This window comes from Penicillium arizonense (genome assembly GCF_001773325.1).
Source record: "Penicillium arizonense strain CBS 141311 chromosome Unknown PENARI_contig006, whole genome shotgun sequence".
In the NCBI taxonomy this organism is placed as follows: Eukaryota; Fungi; Ascomycota; class Eurotiomycetes; order Eurotiales; family Aspergillaceae; genus Penicillium; species Penicillium arizonense.
Genome location: NW_019173283.1, coordinates 1121870 through 1141214, shown reverse-complemented (window position 1 = coordinate 1141214; position 19345 = coordinate 1121870). Strand labels below are relative to the sequence as shown.

Genomic DNA, 19345 nt, shown 5'->3' with positions numbered 1-19345 from the left:
CCCAGTCAGCCCCGGGTATAATTCGGGGTTAAGAGATTACTGATTATGAATCGGAGTTGACTCAGCGGAACCCACTTGAGGCATTTGACATTTGAGCCATTTCTTTCTTATATGTTGAGAAAGTCGCCGAAATGCCGACTTCCCGATTCACGAGGTTTCATATTCCGATCTCTTTTCGTTTTTTTTTTCTTTCCTTTTTTCTTTTTTTTTGGATTCATAATATGGAGTGCATGCCAAGTGTGCGTAGACACTTTGTCCGGCTAGTATAAACCATCGTATTCGGTTTCGTACATGTAATTCTTATGAACCCCTGAAACGGCCGAAACCTGTTTCGCCCGTTGGTCCACCGAAAAAAATGCCTGCCTAAACCAATGCCCCAATATTGATGGTTTGGCAAAAGTTGGCACTTGGCACTCCGGGGTAGAAATCCTTCGGGCACCGGAACCCCGTTTTGTCCGACCGGATGCTGACTGTCCCTAGTCCCGGGCAGCCAAGTCCGAGCCCGAAGTTAAACTTATACAAAGTACGAGTATACCTGGATCTATAAACACGTGAACTGCACATGGTCTGAAAAGTGATATCCAACATGGGCCGGGTAATTGGAGCTCAAGCTCCTGTTTAGCCTAATCCCTGAATCCCTCAACATTTATGCTAAACGGAGATTGATCCCGCAGATTGCGGGGTTCCAAACGTCATGTCGACCCTGAGAATAATAACCTTCCTCCCCCACTAACTTGGAATATCAACCATGTCTGTCCCTGAGCAAGCCGCATTTACCTTCCTGCCTTTGGGCGCCATCATCCAGGAGTTCCGTGTCGGTGACAAGAATATCGTCCTAGGCTTCCCAACACAGGACGACTATGTCAAACACAACACCCCGCATTATGGTGCCACGATTGGCCGTGTCGCCAATCGTATCAAGGATGGCCTTATCCAGAACCTGAATGGTCGGGAGTACAAGCTGACAAAGAACAACGGTCCCAACGCGCTGCATGGCGGTGAACAGGGCTGGGGAAAGCGTGTCTTTGACGGCCCCTACACCGTCAAGCGCCACAGTCATGATGCCCTACTGTTCAAGTACCTTTGCCGAGACGGTGAGGAGGGGTACCCGGGCACTGTTGAAGTGCGCGTATGGTACACCGCCAGCAAGGAAGATGACGGGGCCGCCAAGACCGTGCTGACGGCAGAGTACGAGGTGGAATTCATTGGTGATGAGTGTGACGAGACCGTTGTCAACCTCACCAACCACAGGTAAGATCTCACCCTACCCCAAAGCATATGTCAGAAACATCCACTCACAAGCATTCAGCTACTTCAACATCGGTTCTGGTCCCGACATATCGGGCACCACCGCCCAACTCGCCACAGCTGACTACCTACCTTTGGACGACACCGGCATCCCATCAGGCGGAATTGCCAAGTTCTCACGCGATGTGACCAAGCCCTTCGAGCTGACCGCCACAGGCGCTCACATCGACGACGTCTTCGTCATGGAGAAGGATGCCTCCAAGATCCCGCTGGACACACGTGGCCTGCCGCTGCGCCGCCTGGCGCAGTTCAGCAACGCAAGCACGGGCCTCCATCTCGAGGTTCACAGCACGGAGCCAGCATTCCAATTCTACACGGGCAAGTATATCAAGGTGCCCGAGATCAATGGCGCCCCAGCTCACCATGAGGGTGCTGGGTTCTGTGTTGAGCCTAGTCGGTTCGTCAATGCCATCAATGAGCCCGAGTGGCGGTCTATGGTTCTGCTTCGGCAGGGTCAGATCTTTGGATGCAAGAATGTGTACAAGTCGTGGAAGGCTTAGACCTCTGGTGTGGAGATTCGCGGCAAACCGCAAACATGGCAAACATAGCAAACAGGGACCAAACATATCAGATCTGACGGAAGTAAAATTCCAAACAATCCCGAGTTTTGAGTTCCGTGACATCTGCCCGATCCGATATTCGGCCCGTGACACTATCAGGTTTTATCGTCTGAACAGAAATTAAAACCAAATTAAAATTGGAGATATAAAATATAAAATATATAATCGAAAAAATCGAAAATAGCCATTCCTAGTTTCAACGCGTATCATATTTAAACCCCTGAAACAGAAACCAGATAACTAAATTTCAAAGCAATTCCGAAAGCCAAAGCGTTCGAGGATTCTCGAAAAATGCCCAAATGAGAAAGCTCGGCAACGGATCCACCAAGCCCCATAGGGATTCCGTTCGATGCCATTTCCCGAGTGTTGACTCCTCCGGAGAACGGCACCTAGAACCGGATTTGCTTCCGGATATAACACGGATATACATAACACGGATGTTTCTTCACCTGTATGGTACCCAATTAGGCCTGGATCGAAGGATCTGCTCACTAGTCAGGTTGACTATCTTGGTTGTGGATTTGCAGGCTTAGACTGTGGGCTTATAGGGGTATAGTGCCGAGCATGGATCCGATAATGCGACTTGATGGCGTCGAACGGTTCTGAATGTATATGCTTGAAGATTGAGAGGGTCTATCGGATTTGCTAGTGATAATTATCGGATTTGTGGATGGATGATCGACTGTTTTCCTAGTTGGGCTGTTTTATGCTACATTCTATGCACTTTCGCGAAGATTATGTATGGAGTCGATGATCTACATGGACTTTGGAGAACTGATCCATGATTACCATAAAACACAAAGGGCAGTGAGAGATCTGAAATTACCTGTCTAGACCCGCACTTCCTCTACTGAAAGTTTTAGTGAAGGGCTAAACAGGCATATCGGCTAGGATGGAGTCTGTGGCGACAGAAGACGGTCAGACGATCATGGGGGGAAGCTATGAAGCTAGCTGGTTCCTAATGCAACCATATTCCAAAGCTAGCAAAATATGCCCCCTAATTAGCCGGAAGCAAAGCAGTTCAATGTCCCAACGGCCAATGTACATGTATAGTTCCACGTGACATCGGCCGGAATCGGAGAACCCCGAGGATTTCCCGGCCGACGCACCCCGCGCGGGGAATTTCCATACTCGATAACATTCACAGACCTCTAGGGCTCTAATTGATCTACACCCCTAGACTCTTACAAAATCGCCAGCGAATTTACAATGGCCTTGACTCACGGTGATCTGCGGCATCTACTGCCCGGTAACTACAAGGGCCTCGTTACATCCTGGCTGGAAGAGGACTGTCCCAGTCTGGACTATGGCGGCTTCGTCGTTGGAGAGTCAGAAGGTGAAGCACGCCTACTGGGCAAGAGCAAGGTAAGCAGCCCCATGTACATATAACCCAATGCCACATAAAGTTACCAACAAGCGAACCACGAAACAGGGCATCGTCGCCGGCGTACCATTCTTCGACGAAGTCTTCACCCAACTAGGCTGCACGTACGTCCAATACTCCAACCCCACACTACACCCCTACAAAACAGCAAACTAACAAACCTAGAATCGAATGGCACGTCAAAGAAGGCGAAACATTAACCCCAATCCAGCACTGCGCAACAGTCCGCGGGCCGATCCGCAAGATCCTCCTCGGCGAACGCGTCGCCCTAAACATCCTAGCGCGCTGTTCGGGAATCGCCAGCAAAAGCGCCTCAATGCTCTCCGCACTCCGCGCCCAAGGCTGGCAAGGAACCCTAGCCGGAACGCGCAAGACAACACCCGGTTTCCGGCTCGTGGAGAAATACGGCATGCTAGCCGGCGGCGCGGACCCGCACCGACACGATTTGAGCTCGATGACTATGCTGAAGGATAACCATGTATGGGCGTGTGCGAATAACCGGGCTGCTGCCGATGGGGGAGTAGCAGATCCGTCATCTATTGAGTCGATTGCGGCTGCGATCCCGCGGGCTGTGGCGGCTGCTAAGGCTACTGGCGGGTTTTCGACCAAGGTTGAGGTTGAGTGTCGGAGTGTTGAGGAGGCGAATGCTGCTATTGGGGCTGGGGCGGATGTGATTATGTTGGATAACTTTACTGCGGAGGGGGTGCGGGAGGCTGCTGCTTTGTTGAAAAGGGAGTGGGCGGCTAAGAGAGCATTCTTGATTGAGGTTAGTGGAGGGTTGACTGAGGAGAATGCGCCGTCGTATGTCTGTCCTGATGTGGATATCTTGTCTACGAGTTCTATTCACCAGGGAACGGGGATTGTGGATTTCTCGCTGAAGGTGTCGTTGCGGTAGAGGTGGCGTGTATCATACAATGCTTGATTTAAAATTATCACCGGGATAAAAGATATGTACTTCTATAGAGTACATAACAAGAAACGAAAACATAATAGGATGTTGCAAACTCCCATAAAACAGAAACGCCTTCCTCTCATGACCCTCGTGAATGATCATTGCAAGCATATGCGATAAGTGTAATGTGGATGTGGAATAGGCGAAACAAACTCCGACGAGGGGGGGTATATAGTACAGGGGTGAACCGCAGCGCCAGGCAACAAATCAGACCTCGATGTCTACCGTGATGCCCTCTCCTTCACTGGAGCTAGGCGCTTCATCCGAGGTAGGGGGTCGACGATTGCTACCAGCTGGAACAGGTCCTGAAGGGCCACGCCGTGTGCGTTCCCGGCTGAGCTGGTCTCGAAGCTTTTGGTTCTCGGCATCACGCTCCTCGAGTCGCTTGCGAGCGCCACTGCGGTCCAAGAGACGACCTTCACGCTCGGATTTCAGTCGCTTCTCCAATTCATGAAGACGGTGAACCCATTTCTCATCACTGGTATCCCATCCGCCTTGCGAGCTGCGCGTGCGATGGACCATTGCTCCAGCATTGTTGGTCAACGTGCTACTGGACGAGGAGTGAGAGGGCTGTGGAAGACCCGTAGCACTGCGAGTGAGAGTCCTCTCTGGACGAGGTCTGTCACTGGCTGTGGAGTTTTGACGTGCCAAAGTGCGTTCCGGATCTGCTGCTGACGCTACGGACGGGGATCGGGGTCCTGATCCCATCACTGCAGACGCAGCGGCAGATGCATGTCCGCGTGAATTGGTTTGAATCAGGTTCAGTTCGGCTTTCAGGAGTCGGTTCTCACCGCGCAGCTTGGAGATCTCTGGCGAGGAGCCCGACTGGCCACGGCTGGTTCGCATGTTTTTGACTGCCTCTTCAATACGCTCGAGCTTGCGGATCCGTCCATTATACGACTGCTCCAGAGTGTGGTAGCGCTTGGTCATCTCGTGATCAATGGACTTGATACGGCTCTTGAATCCAGCAATCACAGCCTCGACGGTCTTCATCGCAAGCAACAAGTTGCGGCTGAAGCCAGGCCAGAAAAGAATGTTACCAATGACCTCTTGGCTGGGGAGATTGCCATTGATAAGACTGTTGGAGTGCGCCCAGTCTGGCCCGCAAAGCCCAGACATCCTCTTCCAGATAGTGAGGAACATGGTGTTGCGCTCGTTAAGCTGGTCCTTGAATTGCTGCTCCAGCGATGCATATCGCTTGCGGTCCTGAGTACGAGCATTCTCCAGATCTGTGATGCGGGAGTTGTTCTGTGTAATGGTGCGCGAAGCTTGTTGGTGAGATTTGAGCGATGATTCAAAGGACTGCTTGTCTGCCCGACGTGCTTGGCGTTCGCGTTCCAGTAGTTCCGAAAGTTTGCGAGACTCAAGTCCATGGCTTTCGAGCAGAGCGTCGCGGTTGCGAAGCAGTGTCTCCTTCTCGTCTAACTGGGAGCGTATGCTCTCCAGCTCAAGTGCAGTTGACTCGAGCTCCTTTTGCAGCTTCATGATATTGGTGATCAAGCTGGATCGGCTGCCGCTAAGATCACCCAGAGTTTCTCTCAAGTTGTTCTCAAGGTCCATCAGACGTTCTCGCCAGGTAGAAGTTTCAATCTCCTGCGCGGAGAGGCTCTTTTTCAATCGCCGGACTTCCTCCTTGGCAGCAGAGGCTTCGCGGTTCAGCTCATTCATGATGCGCTGAACATCTTGCTTCTCCTTACTGCCAACCACCTCTCGCTGGTGTCTTTCATCGGCCAGTCGTTGCTCGAGCTCCCTGGTCTTCTCCTTCTCACTCATTAAGCTCATGTGATAGTTCTTGAGCTCCGACTCGAGGTCGCCAATGCGGATCTTGTCGCCATCTTGCTCTTCCCGGAGGAAAGCAATCTCATTCTGACTCGACTCGATTTGCACCGTCAGTCGTTGGACCTTGGTGTTGGCCTCGAAGAGACTCTTCTCCACAGATTCCATCTCGCGGTTGGTTTCCTCGAGCTCTTGCTGCACGGACTTGTATGCCGCCAAGTTGTTCTGTGCATCTTCCTCGAGACGGATGATACCCTCGCTGGCAGAACGCATTTCCGCTTGCAAAACCTTGAGACTTTCATCCTGGTTTCTTAGGTCCTCATTCATGCGCTGGCACTCCATGATCTTTTGATCAAGCTCGTCTCCGAGATTATCTAACTCATCCTGCGCCTCGGCTCGCAGGTCCTGGAAGGCGGCATCCCGTTCATCTGCGATTTGCATGGCGTGGTCTCGTTCCTGGGTGAGGCCTTGAATCTCTTCCTCGGCTTGATCAACATCCGCCTGATATGCCTTGTCAAGAGCCTCCAGTTCTCCGGAATATTCCTCGACCTGGGCTCGCAGGGCTTGGTTATCGAGTTTGAGAGTTGAGACTTGGTCCCGCAGATGTCCATTCCGGGCTTCGAGCTCATCACGGTCCAGGTCGCTGCGAGACAAGCCTCCGTCGCTAGCCTGAGACGATGGTCGGATATGGGCGCGCGAGGCGGAGCGATCAAAGATACTGTCGCCGGCCACTGATCGGCCAGTGTCGCGACGCTGACCCATTTTCAATTCTTCAATCTCCTGGTAGAGACGTTCCTTCTCGCGGTTGCGAGATGTGAGCATTGAAGTTTGAGCGCTGACCTCCTTTCTCAGCTCCGCGTTCTCCTGTTTCAAGAGGCCCAGCTCCACAATAAGGGTGCTGCTGGTAGCCGGAACGCGGTTGCCATCTCTGTCAGAGAAGTATGAAACCTCACTTTGATGCTGATTAGACTTGGCAGTCGAATACATCTCACTCCGCAGACGGATCGACTCATCACGAAGTCTCCGGTTCTCATCCTCAGCCTGCTCACGCGCGGAGGTTTCTGCGTCAAGCATGTCCTTCCACATGTCCTGCACAGCTGATTAGCCTGGAAAATATCGATTATTTGCGTATGACTTACTCGCTCTTCCCTCGCACCGGCATCAGACTCGCCAGCGCGGTTCTCGCTGAGTGACTTGACCATCTCAGCCAATCGTCGCTTCTCACTTTCTCTCGCAATGCTTTCTGACCTCATGCGCTCAATCTCGAGCTCAAAAGTTTCAACACGCTCACGCAGGAAGACAATCTCCCCATCCTGCGCTGAATCACGATCGCCGTCCTCTGACCCATCGGGGTCATGGTTGACCATAGATTCCTTGTCTGACTGCTGCTCCTTGACTTGCTTTTCCAAGTCCCGGATCTTGCGCTTCAAGCTTTGGTTATCCTTTTGAAGTTTGACCTTGTCGGACTTAAGCTCAACATTCTCCCCGATCATCTCTTTAATACCTTCCTCGGAGCGTCTGTTCAGCGCCTCATTGAGGAAATGGACTCGCATTTTAAGGTCAAAGTTATCCTTTGAGAGTCTGTCAATGGTGCTGCTCTGCTCCTTGAGAGTCAAAGTCCGGCCACTTTTGCCAAATGCCGGAGTTGACGCACCAGGCCTCTTCTCAGGAGACGGCTGGAAGTCTTCCCGGAACCGCTGCGCAAAGCTAGTAGGAATTTGAATCCCTTTGACGCGCTCTGCAATTGCTGTATCGGTAGGGGGATTTCTGTCTTGTGGTTTCGCCTTTGGCGTCACCGGTGCAGATACATCATCGTAGTTGGCTTGTTCCTGGGAGCCAGCTCGAGACCGTGGCGAGCTCTCCTCCTCCAATGTATGAAGGCCTTTATCTGTTGGACCACTTGTATTGCGCTTCTCCACGGAGTTCTCTTCACTATATCCAGAGACACCTGATGCCATGCTTCCAAGGCTAGTAGTCCTTGTCATATGAGCCCGACTTGGAGCGTGGAGGCCACCCCAGTTTTCGGGGATTGCACCTCCAGTTTGAAGAGCATAGTCCGCACCCAATGTAGCATCGCTGTTTGTTGTTTCCGTGTTGTTACTCGCGACCGAGGAGTGAGAAAGGCGATGGGCTGATTGGCGGCTAGTCAGATATTTGGGCCGACTGGCCCTGCGACTACTACCGCTCTGGTCACTAAATAATCGCGACGCGCCGGGCGACAAGCTTCGGTCAGTGTTTCTAAGCTTGGAGGGTGTGAGTTGAGATTCGTTTCCAGCGATAGAGAACTCAGATCTGAAGGGGCGCTCGTCTTGAGAGAACTGGCTGTTGTCGGGCGCATTTTCGGAAAATGTAGACTGGTTACGGCGGAGGGCTGCTGCGGCCGAGGGCGACGAGGTGCGTGAATCAAACATACTATCGCCATGTTGTTCCTGCTCCTGCTCCTGCTCTTGTTCGGGTTCCGTAGGGCCAGTAGGTGCCGACTCGTCGTCTATCTTTGGTTCGCCCTTTCCGACATTCTCCTGATCCTGCGTGTGTTGTGCTTGGGTCGGTTCACGGAACGAGAGCTGTGAAGAATCGTCCTGCGAGACGTCGTGATCTTTTGGGACTCCAACCAGGTACGTATCATCCGCGCCAGCTGTATGGCCTTTCGCGGCGACATCAATTGTCGAGGGCTCTGGGAGAAAACTCGACTCGATGTCCATCAGCTTGCGGCGCATTTCGTGCTCCTCAATTAGAGTCTGATTATTGGCGCGTTCGTGGTCGCCATTCTCGCTGGATAAAGGGAATAGACTGCTCTGGTCATGGTCAATCATAGAAGGAGTAAAACTGTGATCATCAAGGTCTAGTTGCGCCGAGGTCATGGTAAATTCAGGGTCCTCGATCTCGCTTTCCGTAGCCGTTGGCGCGTCGTGCGCTGTTACCGAGGGGGGGTGACCCCCTGCTTCCTCTGCCATGAAGTATTGGGAACTGAGATCATCCAAGTACTGTCCTGGCGTCTGAAATGCCGACACATAAGACGGTGAATTGATCGGAGTTGAAACGGTGACGGTGCCTAGGCGTGTTTGGGTCTCCACACCCTGCGACTCGCTACCCGCATCGATCGGCGAATGAGCGTTCATCTTTCGGGATGTATCAACACAGGCACAGGCACAGGCACAGGCACAGGCACAGGCACAGGTTCAGGTTCAGGTTCAGGTTCAGGTTCAGTTTCAGAGTCATGGATGTGATGGATGTGATAGATGAGAATTACAGAGCTAAGCAGATTTGAACATCATCTGGAAGGAGCGACTGCTCACTGGATGTGTAGGATCATGTGCTGCCACGTATAGTTGACACCTTAGCTGTCTACTGTAGTCTACTTTACGTGCAATATGCAGATGATTCATAGCATTCTAAACAATCATGGTATCCATAACATCACATAACCGTCCCAAGCATTAAACAGAATAATCAGTAATCCACGCCCCAAGTATCACCAGGGAACATTATAGCCACAGAAGAAAAGTATACAGAAATTGGTAGTGTCGAATACCAGGAAAAAACGGTAGATCGCTTTGAGGTATTCATCAGGGACAGTTCCAAGCCAAGAAGGTATGTACAAGTTGGAGGTTCGTTCGGAGGGTCGGAGGAAAGGAGGAGAGTCATTTATGCGACTGCAGTTTGCTCCACAGTCGCCTCCTCGGCTGGAGTGTTGTTTTCGCTGCTAGAAGCGTAGATCTTCTCCTTTGAATTGATAGCGTTGCGTAGGGAATCGATATAAGTGCGGAATTTGACAATCTCCCGCAACAGATAGGATGATTTCCGTTCCCAGTTGGCCATGGCTTTGGCAGCGTTGGGGTGGCGTGGAGAGAAGGCCAGGTTCATAGCAGAACGTAGTTCATTGTGTCTGGAAAGATCGTCTTCGACGTTCTTCACATAAGACTGCAGAGACTTGAGCTGTTCCTCCTCGTTGAAGTTGGAGGCAACCATGCTTTGTTGCAGCGGACTCCAGTCACTAATGTTGACCCGGTCTGCGGGAAGTCTGGGCCGCACGCCCTGTTGATCAATGGAGCTTCGGATGGAGCTCTGAATACTCGGCCGGGCACCCGACGAAGGCGGCGGGGATCGACTTTCACCACCAACCAGGGCGCTGTTGATGACGGCGTCACTCCATCCATATTCGATATTGCTGACACCCCCAACAAGGGGCTGTTTAGACAATCGAGCACTCCAGTAGTTGGCGGTGGAGACGAATTCTCGTACAATCTCGGGGGTTCCAGCCTGGAAGAGATGAACCGCCCCGGTAGGCAAACTCAGTGCCCAGACATGAGGACGAGACTTGGAGTAACCAGGCGATGGCAAAGCGCTGGCGATAGTCTGGCGCAGCATGAACTTCCAAAGCTCCTCTGCATTTTCCGTCCAATTGCCACCACCGACCACAACGCCCCCGCGCTGTTTGGCCTTCGCCCGCATCGATTTGGTGGTGTTGGTGAACGAGAAAAGACGCATCCAGCCTTGTTGGATGACCGCAAAGCAGTCATTCCAGTTGCGGTCCTTGGCTCTCTTATCCACCGCATCCAGATGATGCTTGTGCTTGAGGCTTCCTTCTTTGGCCCACGGGGCACCGGCAAGGGCCAAGGTCTCGTCTGCAAGCAGAGGAGTGGCTGGCTCCTCGTAGCTGTATACGGAAGTAGCTGAATCCTCGCGGATGATGGCTTGGCTCAGAGCATTGGCGAAACCGATAGATTGCTGGTATTCGCCACGGGGGAAGTCCGAGCCAAAGGAATCCACTGAAGCTGAAGTGAACTTGCCCAGAGAATATTTACTCCAGGTGCTGGACCCAGTTGGACTCCAAACAGAAGATTGATCGTCCAGGCTGGTTCGACTGGAGCCCATCATTGAAGGAGGATACAACCTGCCAGCACGCGAGCGAGGCTTGGATGACCATCGTGCAGCTCCGTGGCGCGAATCAGCTGAGCGGCCGCGGGGGTAGATGTCGGAGCCACTCTTGCTGATTGTGCTGGGACTTCTGCGAAGCGTGCTGGAAGAAGGACCCAAGAAATTGTTGGACGCCATACGTGAGACCTCTCTCTCCGGCTGAGCACCGAAAAGAGGGAGTCTTTGTTTTTGAATGGAGGTGTAGAAGTCCTTGAGAACAATCTCAACTTGTTGCTCCCAAGCTCTCACGGTTCCATTGAATGGCGTGTTGACCAATGGCCCCGCATCAACATTAGCTTCGCTGTCTTTGTCCAATGAGCTACGATTGGCATCGGCTGGGAAAGTAGCAGAGCGTGCCGATGTAGGAGCAGAAACAGAATCTGGGCGTTGGTTTTGAGTTTTGGAGCGAATTGGACGCAGGGTTTCGAATCCCTCGGGGGCGGCGTCCATTGCCACTCGATGAATAGTGGGCATGGTGTTGCGGACGAACTGGGACTTGGTCATCTTCGAATCGATGTCAGCCAAGTGTAGGTCGGTATTGAGCAATAGAATGGAGTAGCAAATGGTGTGAACAACGTCAGTAGCCTTAAAGCCATGACTCGGGTTGCAATCACACCATCGAGTCGAGAACGCATCTAGTACTCGGTCGACTTGTTGGGTTTCTCCCTTAAGCACCAAACGCTCACAAAGAGCCCGAAGGGCTGCAACAATGTTGAGATTGGACCAATTGAAAAGTCGCATGTACGCTTCTCGTATCATTGCTCGATCAGGATCGCCCAGCCAAGCAGCAGCTGGCTCACTGCCCACAACCTCGTCCTGGCTATCAAAGAGTTTTTGGGCCTGTTCTCGATCGGCCGCCGTGGGCCCATCTTCGATCGCCTCACCTGGCCCGTCTGTGCTGTCTGCAGTGTCGGGTGCCGCCTTGGGTTCTTCTTGCTCAATAAGTGGAGTGTTGGCAGCTGTTTGATACTGCGACGCCTCTGAAACAGACTCCACGGGAGATTCACAGGGCTTCTCATCAGGAAGTACTAGTTTGGTCACATTGATGCGAGGAGCCTCTGTAGTAGATTTGACGCTGCGCGAGAAATCTTCCACCACGGGGGACAAAGCTGAAGAAGCACCATTATTCTGAGGCTTGTCTTGAAGAACCTGGTCGGTAGACACTTCAGCATTCGACGATTGAACACGAGTATCTGCGGGCGCCAAGTTCTCTTGACCACGAGAGGGAGCAGAAGGCTGAAGAGAAATCCTGGTTTTTGGGGCACCAGGAGCCGATACGCTTTCCCGTTTCTTCTGTGCCTGCAAGAATGATGGCTCTCGTACCTGAGCCTCCCAGTCCGAATTTTCTTTGTTGTCTGGTACGTGGTCGAGATACGGATTCATGACCTGCCGCAGACTGCTCACGGGGCTTGGCTGTGGCTTCATGGTATCCATATTGTTAGGCGCAAGATGCTGAGGAAGTATAATGGGCGGAGGAACGTGGTCAGCCACCGACTTCTTTCTTCTACGGAAGAACGAGGACTTTTTGTTCACAACCTGAGGGGGCCCTGTGCGAATAGAAGACGGAGAAGCACCCGCAGAGCTCTTGGGTGCTTGTAGATTTCGTGCCTTCAGGTTGGCAGTCGCCCCATTGTTGTCCTTGGGCTCGGGGTCCTGGAGGTATGATAGATCGTTGGCGTTATAGCTGGGCGAATCTGCAGGTCCAGGAGCCTGGTTCTTGGATCCGAACACACGTCTGAAGAAGCCTGGGCGTTCTTTTGCGTTGATACTGTTGCCGTTGGATGTGATGGTTGTGGTTGTAACTACCGGGTCTGCTGGAGGGAAAGCTGGCTTGTTATAGGAAATAGTCGGGCTAGGAGCGGGAGGATCCAACGAATCCGAGATGGCTGGAGGGGGTTCAAGATCCGTATCCACAGTTTGGAATTCATTATCCCGAACTCTCAGGGTCCCCGTGCCGATGTTGTCAGGGCGAGTCTTTCGAACCTGGGGTGCAGCCGATTTCGGGCTGGTTCGCCGGGATGCCACTGGTGTTCTCGAAGAAGCAGCAGTTGGTGTCTTACTATAGTCGGGAACTTTTCGCGGTCCAGCTGGGACACTCGGAGTGGGCGCAGCATCATTATCGTCGTACAACATCGGATCCTGACCAACACTAGGTTCCGCATACGGAACATACGCTCGTTTTGGTCCGCAGTCGAAACTGTTTGAGCGTCGGTCCAAGCCCTGATCAGTCCGTGCTCTCGGAATTGTAAACGAGTAGTCTACGGTGGACGATGAGCTCCCCTTGCTACCTTGACGGGTGTTGTTTGTTCGTGGCATGGTTCCAGCACCGACACGTGAGCTCATTGCGTCCCCGCCGCGAGAGCTTCCCATCCTCCTCGGTGCGGTTTGATGGTTGGAACTGCTGTTGCTTCGTCGGCCCTTGGTGGCTGTGATAGTTGCATACCGGCCACTGCCATCATCGTATCCATAGTCGGGTTCCGATGACAATGACGATGAGAAGGTGTGGCCCCGGTATCTGCCGTGTGAATTCGACTCCTGCGAGTAATGGCTGTGCTGGTCGGATTCAAAGGCGGAATTAAACAGGCGGTAGTCATCTAGAACGGACGAGCTGGGGGCGAATTGGTCCAACGAAAGGAGCATGTTATCGACGATAGAGGTTCGAGCTGCATGTTTCGGAGACAAAGACAGGTCATGGGGGTCTCGTTCGTCTCCGGATTCGCTGACTCTTGCGGTATTCTCCGTGGGGGCGTCGGGAAAGGCATCGCGGACGGAAGGTCGGGCTTGATATCCGCGCTTAGAGGGTTTGTATCTTGCGGTCTGAGAGGGAGGGGTGCGAGGAGGGGAATTGGCAGCTTGTGCTTCCCGTTGCTGGGACATTATCGCGCTAGGCAATGTTAATACTTTCTCTAGGGGTATCGATTTTGATTTGCGCGAGGGGGACTAGCACAGGTGCAATCGCCCTTGACGTGGGACAGGAAGTAGAAGATCAAGGGACTGCCAGCGCATACTGCAACGTACCTAATATGCCCAAGGCCAGACAGTCAGGCCAAAATCAAATTGGGAGTTGGAGCCCGATAGCCGTCTGGATTAGTATCCCTCCGATTTGGGAATGAATGTTCAGTTCATCGCAAGCAAGGGTCTAAACCCGCAAAGAGTGTGAAATGCCGTTGGCCTTTGCAGGAGAGAAACCGGGGGCGGGACGAACTCCTGAGACTTGGCCGAATTAAAGTTAACGTTACCGAACAATTAATCTCGAGGATTATGAACTGGACTTGTAAAAGACACGAGTTCATGTATAATTGAAAAGACCACTTCGAAACAGGGGAAATTACTCGAGGATCCCTGACCTGCCAACACACACTATACATGCAGATTCAGGGGTTTCAGGTTCATTGCTTATATATGGAGCCTTTTGAGTTCTGCTTATCACCATGAAGCTTCCAAATTGTCTTTGACTCTGTACGGACTCCGTCTAGGTGGAGTAGTGGGGGGATGGATCCAATATCGGCAATTTCAAGGGAACTGGTGTGTGTGTGTGTTCGGAGGTTTCAGATGTGATATATCATCACCGGAAGAATCAACCCAGAATCAGAACCAAACTGGGTTTATGCGACAGCCAACTCTAAGTCACGAAATAGGTCAATCTGAGAATGTCAAGGCAAAAGCCATTGACTATTCTCTAGCCCCTTGCAGAGTGGATTCTGAAGAGGTAACTCCGTACATGTACAGTACGCTTTTCCGATACGAGTGGAATGATGGAACGACCACTGGTCCGGAAGTATGAAAGAGGTGTGTTATATAGTCCAGCTTCGTGCAGCTGCAGAATTGCTGTCAGGCACGCAAGTTTGTAGAGTGATTTGCCAAACATGATGTTATTCAACACAATGATATACACTCCTCACGTGATCCCGATGACATAACGGGCCACCTGCATGGATACACGTACAACTGCTACATTGCACCGATTCCCGGGGAGCTCTTTGAACAACCGGGTCTTCGATCATGAACCCTCACATCTCCCTGCCCCGCCAACATGCCGGCTCTGCCAACTTCGGCTCAACGCCTGCAACCCGCGGCTCGAGTGTACGCATGCCGCGCTTCTTTAAAAGGTAGGGACCAGCTAAGACGAGACAAGTGAAAGGGAACAGTGGCTGATATGCAATGGGAGGAACAGACTCTTCAAGTTCCCTCAAATGGACTTTGAGATGGCCATTTGGGAGATGACATCCTTGTTGATTGCGCCCAAGAAGGTCTTCAAATCGATATACTACCATGTAAGTGGGACTGACGAGTCCGTTCTCTTGTACTGTGCTAACCATGCGACTATCAATTATAGAAACGTGAGTGCTACTTCAATCGGCGTCCCGGCACCAGTGGACATGACCCGGAGTCACCAACCACCCTGATCAACATTAACCTCTCGATTAGAAACCAAAAACACATGGCATCGCCCTGATCCATCATTCACCTACCTCCTATCATTCTTCCTTCTCCTCACAGCCTTTGCCTGGGGCCTTGCTTACACCCCCTCCTTCGGCGCAATTGTACGCCTAACACTCCTCTTCGTGTTCGTACACTTCATCGGCTCGTCGCTCTTGATCTCAACAGTTGGATACTTTGTGATTGGCAAGCTCTTTGGTCCCAATGGTGCAGCGGCCTCTCTAGCTGGCCTGCGGGGCTCCCGTGGCCGGAGAAGGGGTGCCGCACAGGGTCTGTTCATGCAGCCAGGAGAGAAGGACCAATTGGAGTTTGGATATTGTTTTGATGTGAGACCGCTTACCACTTACTCGATGGACTATTCTGACCTCTGCTAGGTGTCCAACCGTGCCTTCTTTCCCCTCTACCTTCATCTATATGTGGTGCAGTTCCTCCTCCTGCCCCTGCTCACCCGCAGCCCGAGCAACTTCCTGGCGACTTTCCTTGGCAACTCGCTCTACCTCTCCGCCCTCATTTACTACACTTACATCACCTTTTTGGGATACAATGCTCTTCCCTTCTTGCACAACACCGAGCTACTCCTTTTGCCTATTCTCATCTTCGCTATCATGTGGCTGGTCAGTCTGATTGCTGGTTGGGGCATCGTTATGCAAGGCCGCAGCGTTGAGGGATTGTTCTGGGGCGTGTGAAAAGGAAGTTCGAAAGTTTGGAAGCTTAGCGCAATAGACTCTGCTTTCCTGATATGATCTCTTCTCCGTCTGGGGTGATATAACCCCCGTGTATGAACCTTGATATGCCCTGTCATGGTTTTCTTTCCTTTTTCTTCTGGGTCATACATTATCTCAAAAAGAGCTACTTATGCTGTGTTTATCTAATGCTGGGGGCGCCGGTGTACATGATTTCCATTTCAGGGCTAGGCATTTTTGTTACTCGTGTCTAATAGATGAGTATATCAACGTTTCGTTTGGTCTGTATATTCATCATTTGAACCCACATCCTACCTGGGCATGCATTTCATAATCACATAACCATTCAATATTGGAAAGAAACACCGCTCATCCCTCATTTCTTCTTACCACCAAGCTTCTTAGATCCCTTTCCCATGGCAATTTGACGCAACTTCGCCTCCCGCTCCTGGTTAATAAGCTCCCGCTCCTTGGCCTGCTCATCCTTCTCTTCCTGCTCAGCCAGCTTGCGCAGACGCTCCTGCTCACGCTTCTCACGCACAATAGCCAGACGAGCAAGATCAGCCTTGGCCTCATCAGTTTTACCCTCAGCATGCAGCTTCTGGTAACGCTCACGCGCCTGCTGGGCCTGCAGAGCCTCACGCTCCCGGCGCGACAGCTGCGAGATATCCTTAACCTTAGCGGGCTTCTTAGGCTCCGCGGTGGGTGCATCGGCGGTCTTGGACGTCATGGAGCGGGACTTGGCGGTGTGATTGGGGTTGGCGGGGAGGTCGTCGTCGGATTCTTCCGAGTCAGAGGGAGGCAGGTCACCGGGCTGTGCAGCTTGCTGGCCACGTTTTTTCATGGCTGCTAGCTTCTTGGCTTTGGCGGCTGCGCGGCGCTCTTCACGGGTTCCTGCGCCTGTGGATGCTTCGGGCTTGGTCTCGTCCTCGCTCTCTTCTGAGGAGCTCTCCTCCTCCGAGGATTCTTCTTCGCTGGATGATTTGATACCGTCCTCTGGTTCCTGTGGTGGGGAGAGCTGGGTCAGATGGGCGGTCCTTGTACTGTGCGTTAGGCTTTTGGTCCACGTACCCGCCAGAGACCAACTTGGTTGCCATCCTTGTCTAGGGGGTTGAGATCTCTGCTGAAATGCTTGCCTCCTATCGTTTGATCAGCGTCATTGCACCCTCTTTGCTTGTCACACGATCATACCTCCACGAGAGGGCTTGGAGAACTTTCCTCCACGACCACCGCGCGCCATTTTGTAGTTGTAGTAGAGGTTCGGGGGGGGATTTCTTTGACTTCAAAGGAGCAATGAGTATCTAAGAAAGACGTGAGGTTAGAATAGGTTTTCACAAGGGCTTCAGGCTCACAGAGGGGTAAAGCGGGGTGGCTCTGGAAGACACAATGCGCCAGAGAGCAGGGACCAAATAGCAGAGACTCAAAGACTCAAAAAAGAGAAACTTACAGTACCTGAATGTGCAAATGTATCGAGTGTTGAAGGAAGATCAGGCAAAAAGTGGAAACGAGTCACCTCGCAGGCATTAATCACATGTGGGGGTGGAACTTTTTTGGCAAACCACAACGCTTCGATTTCGAAGTTAGGGCTTCGATCATTGTTCATTAACTATTCATTAGCTATGTATGCCATGCTATATGTATATGATATGCTATTTACACCTGATCCCTTGCTTATACTCGCGCTAATCCAGTGCCTACCTTGGTCACTCGGGCCCCAGAGAGGGTGATTCCACCCGCGATGATCGCACTCCCCATGAACATCTGAGCGTAGAGATAATTGCCATCATCACGCTCAACCAGCGCACCAGCAATAGGCGATCCAATGAGAGCAGCCACAGCTACCACGCTGAGCACCATGCCCATACGCACGCCGATCTTCTTGAGATCAGTTGTGAGGGTGCTGAGAGTCGCGGGGAACAATGACTGAATGCCAGCTGCGAAGAGACCATAAAACACAGCAAATGTCCACAACCCTCCCATGCCTTTGACAGCCGCCCAGCAATAGCCCACCAGGGCCGTGGCGAAACTGAAGGGAATCAACAGGTTGAGAGGTCCGGTGAGCTGATCAGCGAGCAAATTGGGGACAAGTCGACCGACCATACCGACTCCGTTCATGACCAACAGCAGATCGATCGATCTGTCAGTGGAAACGCCGATAATGTTGCGACTGAAACTGCCGATATAGAAGAAACCGACGTACAAGCCCCAGAAGTTCAAGAACATGCCAATAGCAAACAACAGGTATGGCATCTCCGTGAAAGCAGCCCACTCAACAAGCGGGCCACTCTTCCGTGGTGGAAGACGCTGCTTCAGGAAAAGCACACAAGGAATCAATGTGGCCAACGAAATAAAGCCCAGCGTCCGCACTGTCCATCCATACCCGACTCGCGGCAGCATACGCATGATAACAGCCGGGAAGACTAGCCCACCCGTCGCCGAACCCGAAGCCACAATACCAATAGCAATGCCACGGTTCTTCACAAAATAAGTCGAAATAAGAGCTAAGGTCGGACAAAACATAAGTCCACATCCAATACCCTGACCAAGACCCTGAGCCAGGAATAGCTGCCAGTACTTCGTACACAGGGAAGTCATAAAGATACAAAAGACTTCAAGCGTAGCACCAACCGCAAGTGTAACCTTGAAATACCCAGCATCGGTGGCGCGGCCAGAGAAGGTCCCAATAAAGAACAGCAGGAAGATCTGAATGCTTCCCACCCAGGAGATATCCGAGGGTGGGTGACCCAGCGTCTGGGTATAGTATGTCTGAAACACTCCAAAGCTATTGATATAGCCCCAGGTATTGAAGATGACGAAATGCGCCAGTGCAACTTGCGACCAAGCCTGGAAACCGCCGTCTGGGGGTGGACCGAGAGATTTGCCGGATTCCCGAGTGCGCACAGCTGATAGAGTGCGGGCTATGGCGCTCGCTGCTGTAGGAATGCGGTCGAGGTCATCGTGTGGTCCTTGGGGTTCGTCGTAGCCGATTGTTGATTCTTCATCTGAGGATGCGCTGCGTAGTCGAGGGGTGTGATCTATGCTGGAGGATTTTTCGAGGTCTGTTTGGGGTTTTATTTCGGAGGCCATGCTTGACGGTCTCCTTTCTGTGTCTGTTGATTGTGGCATTGTGTTGGCCATGGCGGTTTAAAGTATGGCACGGTTGACCATGCCGAGGTGCAGATTGCAGACTGCAGACTTGAATTCTTGACCAAGTCCCTATTTGAATGAGAGATTTGAGGACAAATCCAAGTTGAATGAGTCAAAGTGAAGATCGGGGAGAAAAAACTTGCCCGACTTATAGCGGGATTGGTTCCGACTCGGCTCG

The 19345-nt window shown here is 52.1% G+C and overlaps 7 protein-coding genes across 7 annotated transcripts; 3 read left to right on the top strand and 4 right to left on the bottom strand.

Moving 5' to 3' along the window:
• Positions 1 to 748: 748 nt before the first annotated feature.
• On the top strand, positions 749 to 1808 carry PENARI_c006G03554 (uncharacterized protein; the record flags this gene model as incomplete). The annotated part of the gene is made up of 2 exons (XM_022630254.1): positions 749 to 1251; positions 1310 to 1808. The coding sequence occupies 2 exons, from the start codon at positions 749 to 751 to the stop codon at positions 1806 to 1808; spliced, it is 1002 nt and encodes a 333-aa protein (XP_022489475.1).
• A 1269-nt stretch (positions 1809 to 3077) lies between these two features.
• On the top strand, positions 3078 to 4147 carry PENARI_c006G03095 (nicotinate-nucleotide diphosphorylase (carboxylating); the record flags this gene model as incomplete). The annotated part of the gene is made up of 3 exons (XM_022630236.1): positions 3078 to 3233; positions 3301 to 3356; positions 3418 to 4147. 3 exons carry the CDS (start codon positions 3078 to 3080, stop codon positions 4145 to 4147), a joined length of 942 nt encoding a protein of 313 aa, XP_022489848.1.
• Positions 4148 to 4411: 264 nt separating this feature from the next.
• On the bottom strand, positions 4412 to 9099 carry PENARI_c006G04840 (putative anucleate primary sterigmata (ApsB); the record flags this gene model as incomplete). The annotated part of the gene is made up of 2 exons (XM_022630317.1): positions 4412 to 7069; positions 7120 to 9099. 2 exons carry the CDS (start codon positions 9097 to 9099, stop codon positions 4412 to 4414), a joined length of 4638 nt encoding a protein of 1545 aa, XP_022489658.1.
• Positions 9100 to 9625: 526 nt separating this feature from the next.
• On the bottom strand, positions 9626 to 13774 carry PENARI_c006G08659 (Sec7 domain protein; the record flags this gene model as incomplete). The annotated part of the gene is made up of 1 exon (XM_022630499.1): positions 9626 to 13774. The coding sequence occupies one exon, from the start codon at positions 13772 to 13774 to the stop codon at positions 9626 to 9628; it is 4149 nt and encodes a 1382-aa protein (XP_022489551.1).
• Positions 13775 to 14930: 1156 nt separating this feature from the next.
• Positions 14931 to 16023, top strand: PENARI_c006G08459 (unc-50 family protein; the record flags this gene model as incomplete). Its single annotated transcript, XM_022630489.1, has 5 exons — positions 14931 to 14980; positions 15072 to 15171; positions 15234 to 15270; positions 15326 to 15663; positions 15712 to 16023. The coding sequence occupies 5 exons, from the start codon at positions 14931 to 14933 to the stop codon at positions 16021 to 16023; spliced, it is 837 nt and encodes a 278-aa protein (XP_022489741.1).
• Positions 16024 to 16396: 373 nt separating this feature from the next.
• On the bottom strand, positions 16397 to 17260 carry PENARI_c006G02010 (PDGFA associated 1 family protein; the record flags this gene model as incomplete). Its single annotated transcript, XM_022630180.1, has 3 exons — positions 16397 to 17023; positions 17092 to 17159; positions 17212 to 17260. 3 exons carry the CDS (start codon positions 17258 to 17260, stop codon positions 16397 to 16399), a joined length of 744 nt encoding a protein of 247 aa, XP_022489881.1.
• A 431-nt stretch (positions 17261 to 17691) lies between these two features.
• On the bottom strand, positions 17692 to 19158 carry PENARI_c006G00472 (putative MFS monocarboxylate transporter; the record flags this gene model as incomplete). The annotated part of the gene is made up of 1 exon (XM_022630109.1): positions 17692 to 19158. The coding sequence occupies one exon, from the start codon at positions 19156 to 19158 to the stop codon at positions 17692 to 17694; it is 1467 nt and encodes a 488-aa protein (XP_022489977.1).
• Between the last annotated feature and the right edge of the window lie 187 nt (positions 19159 to 19345).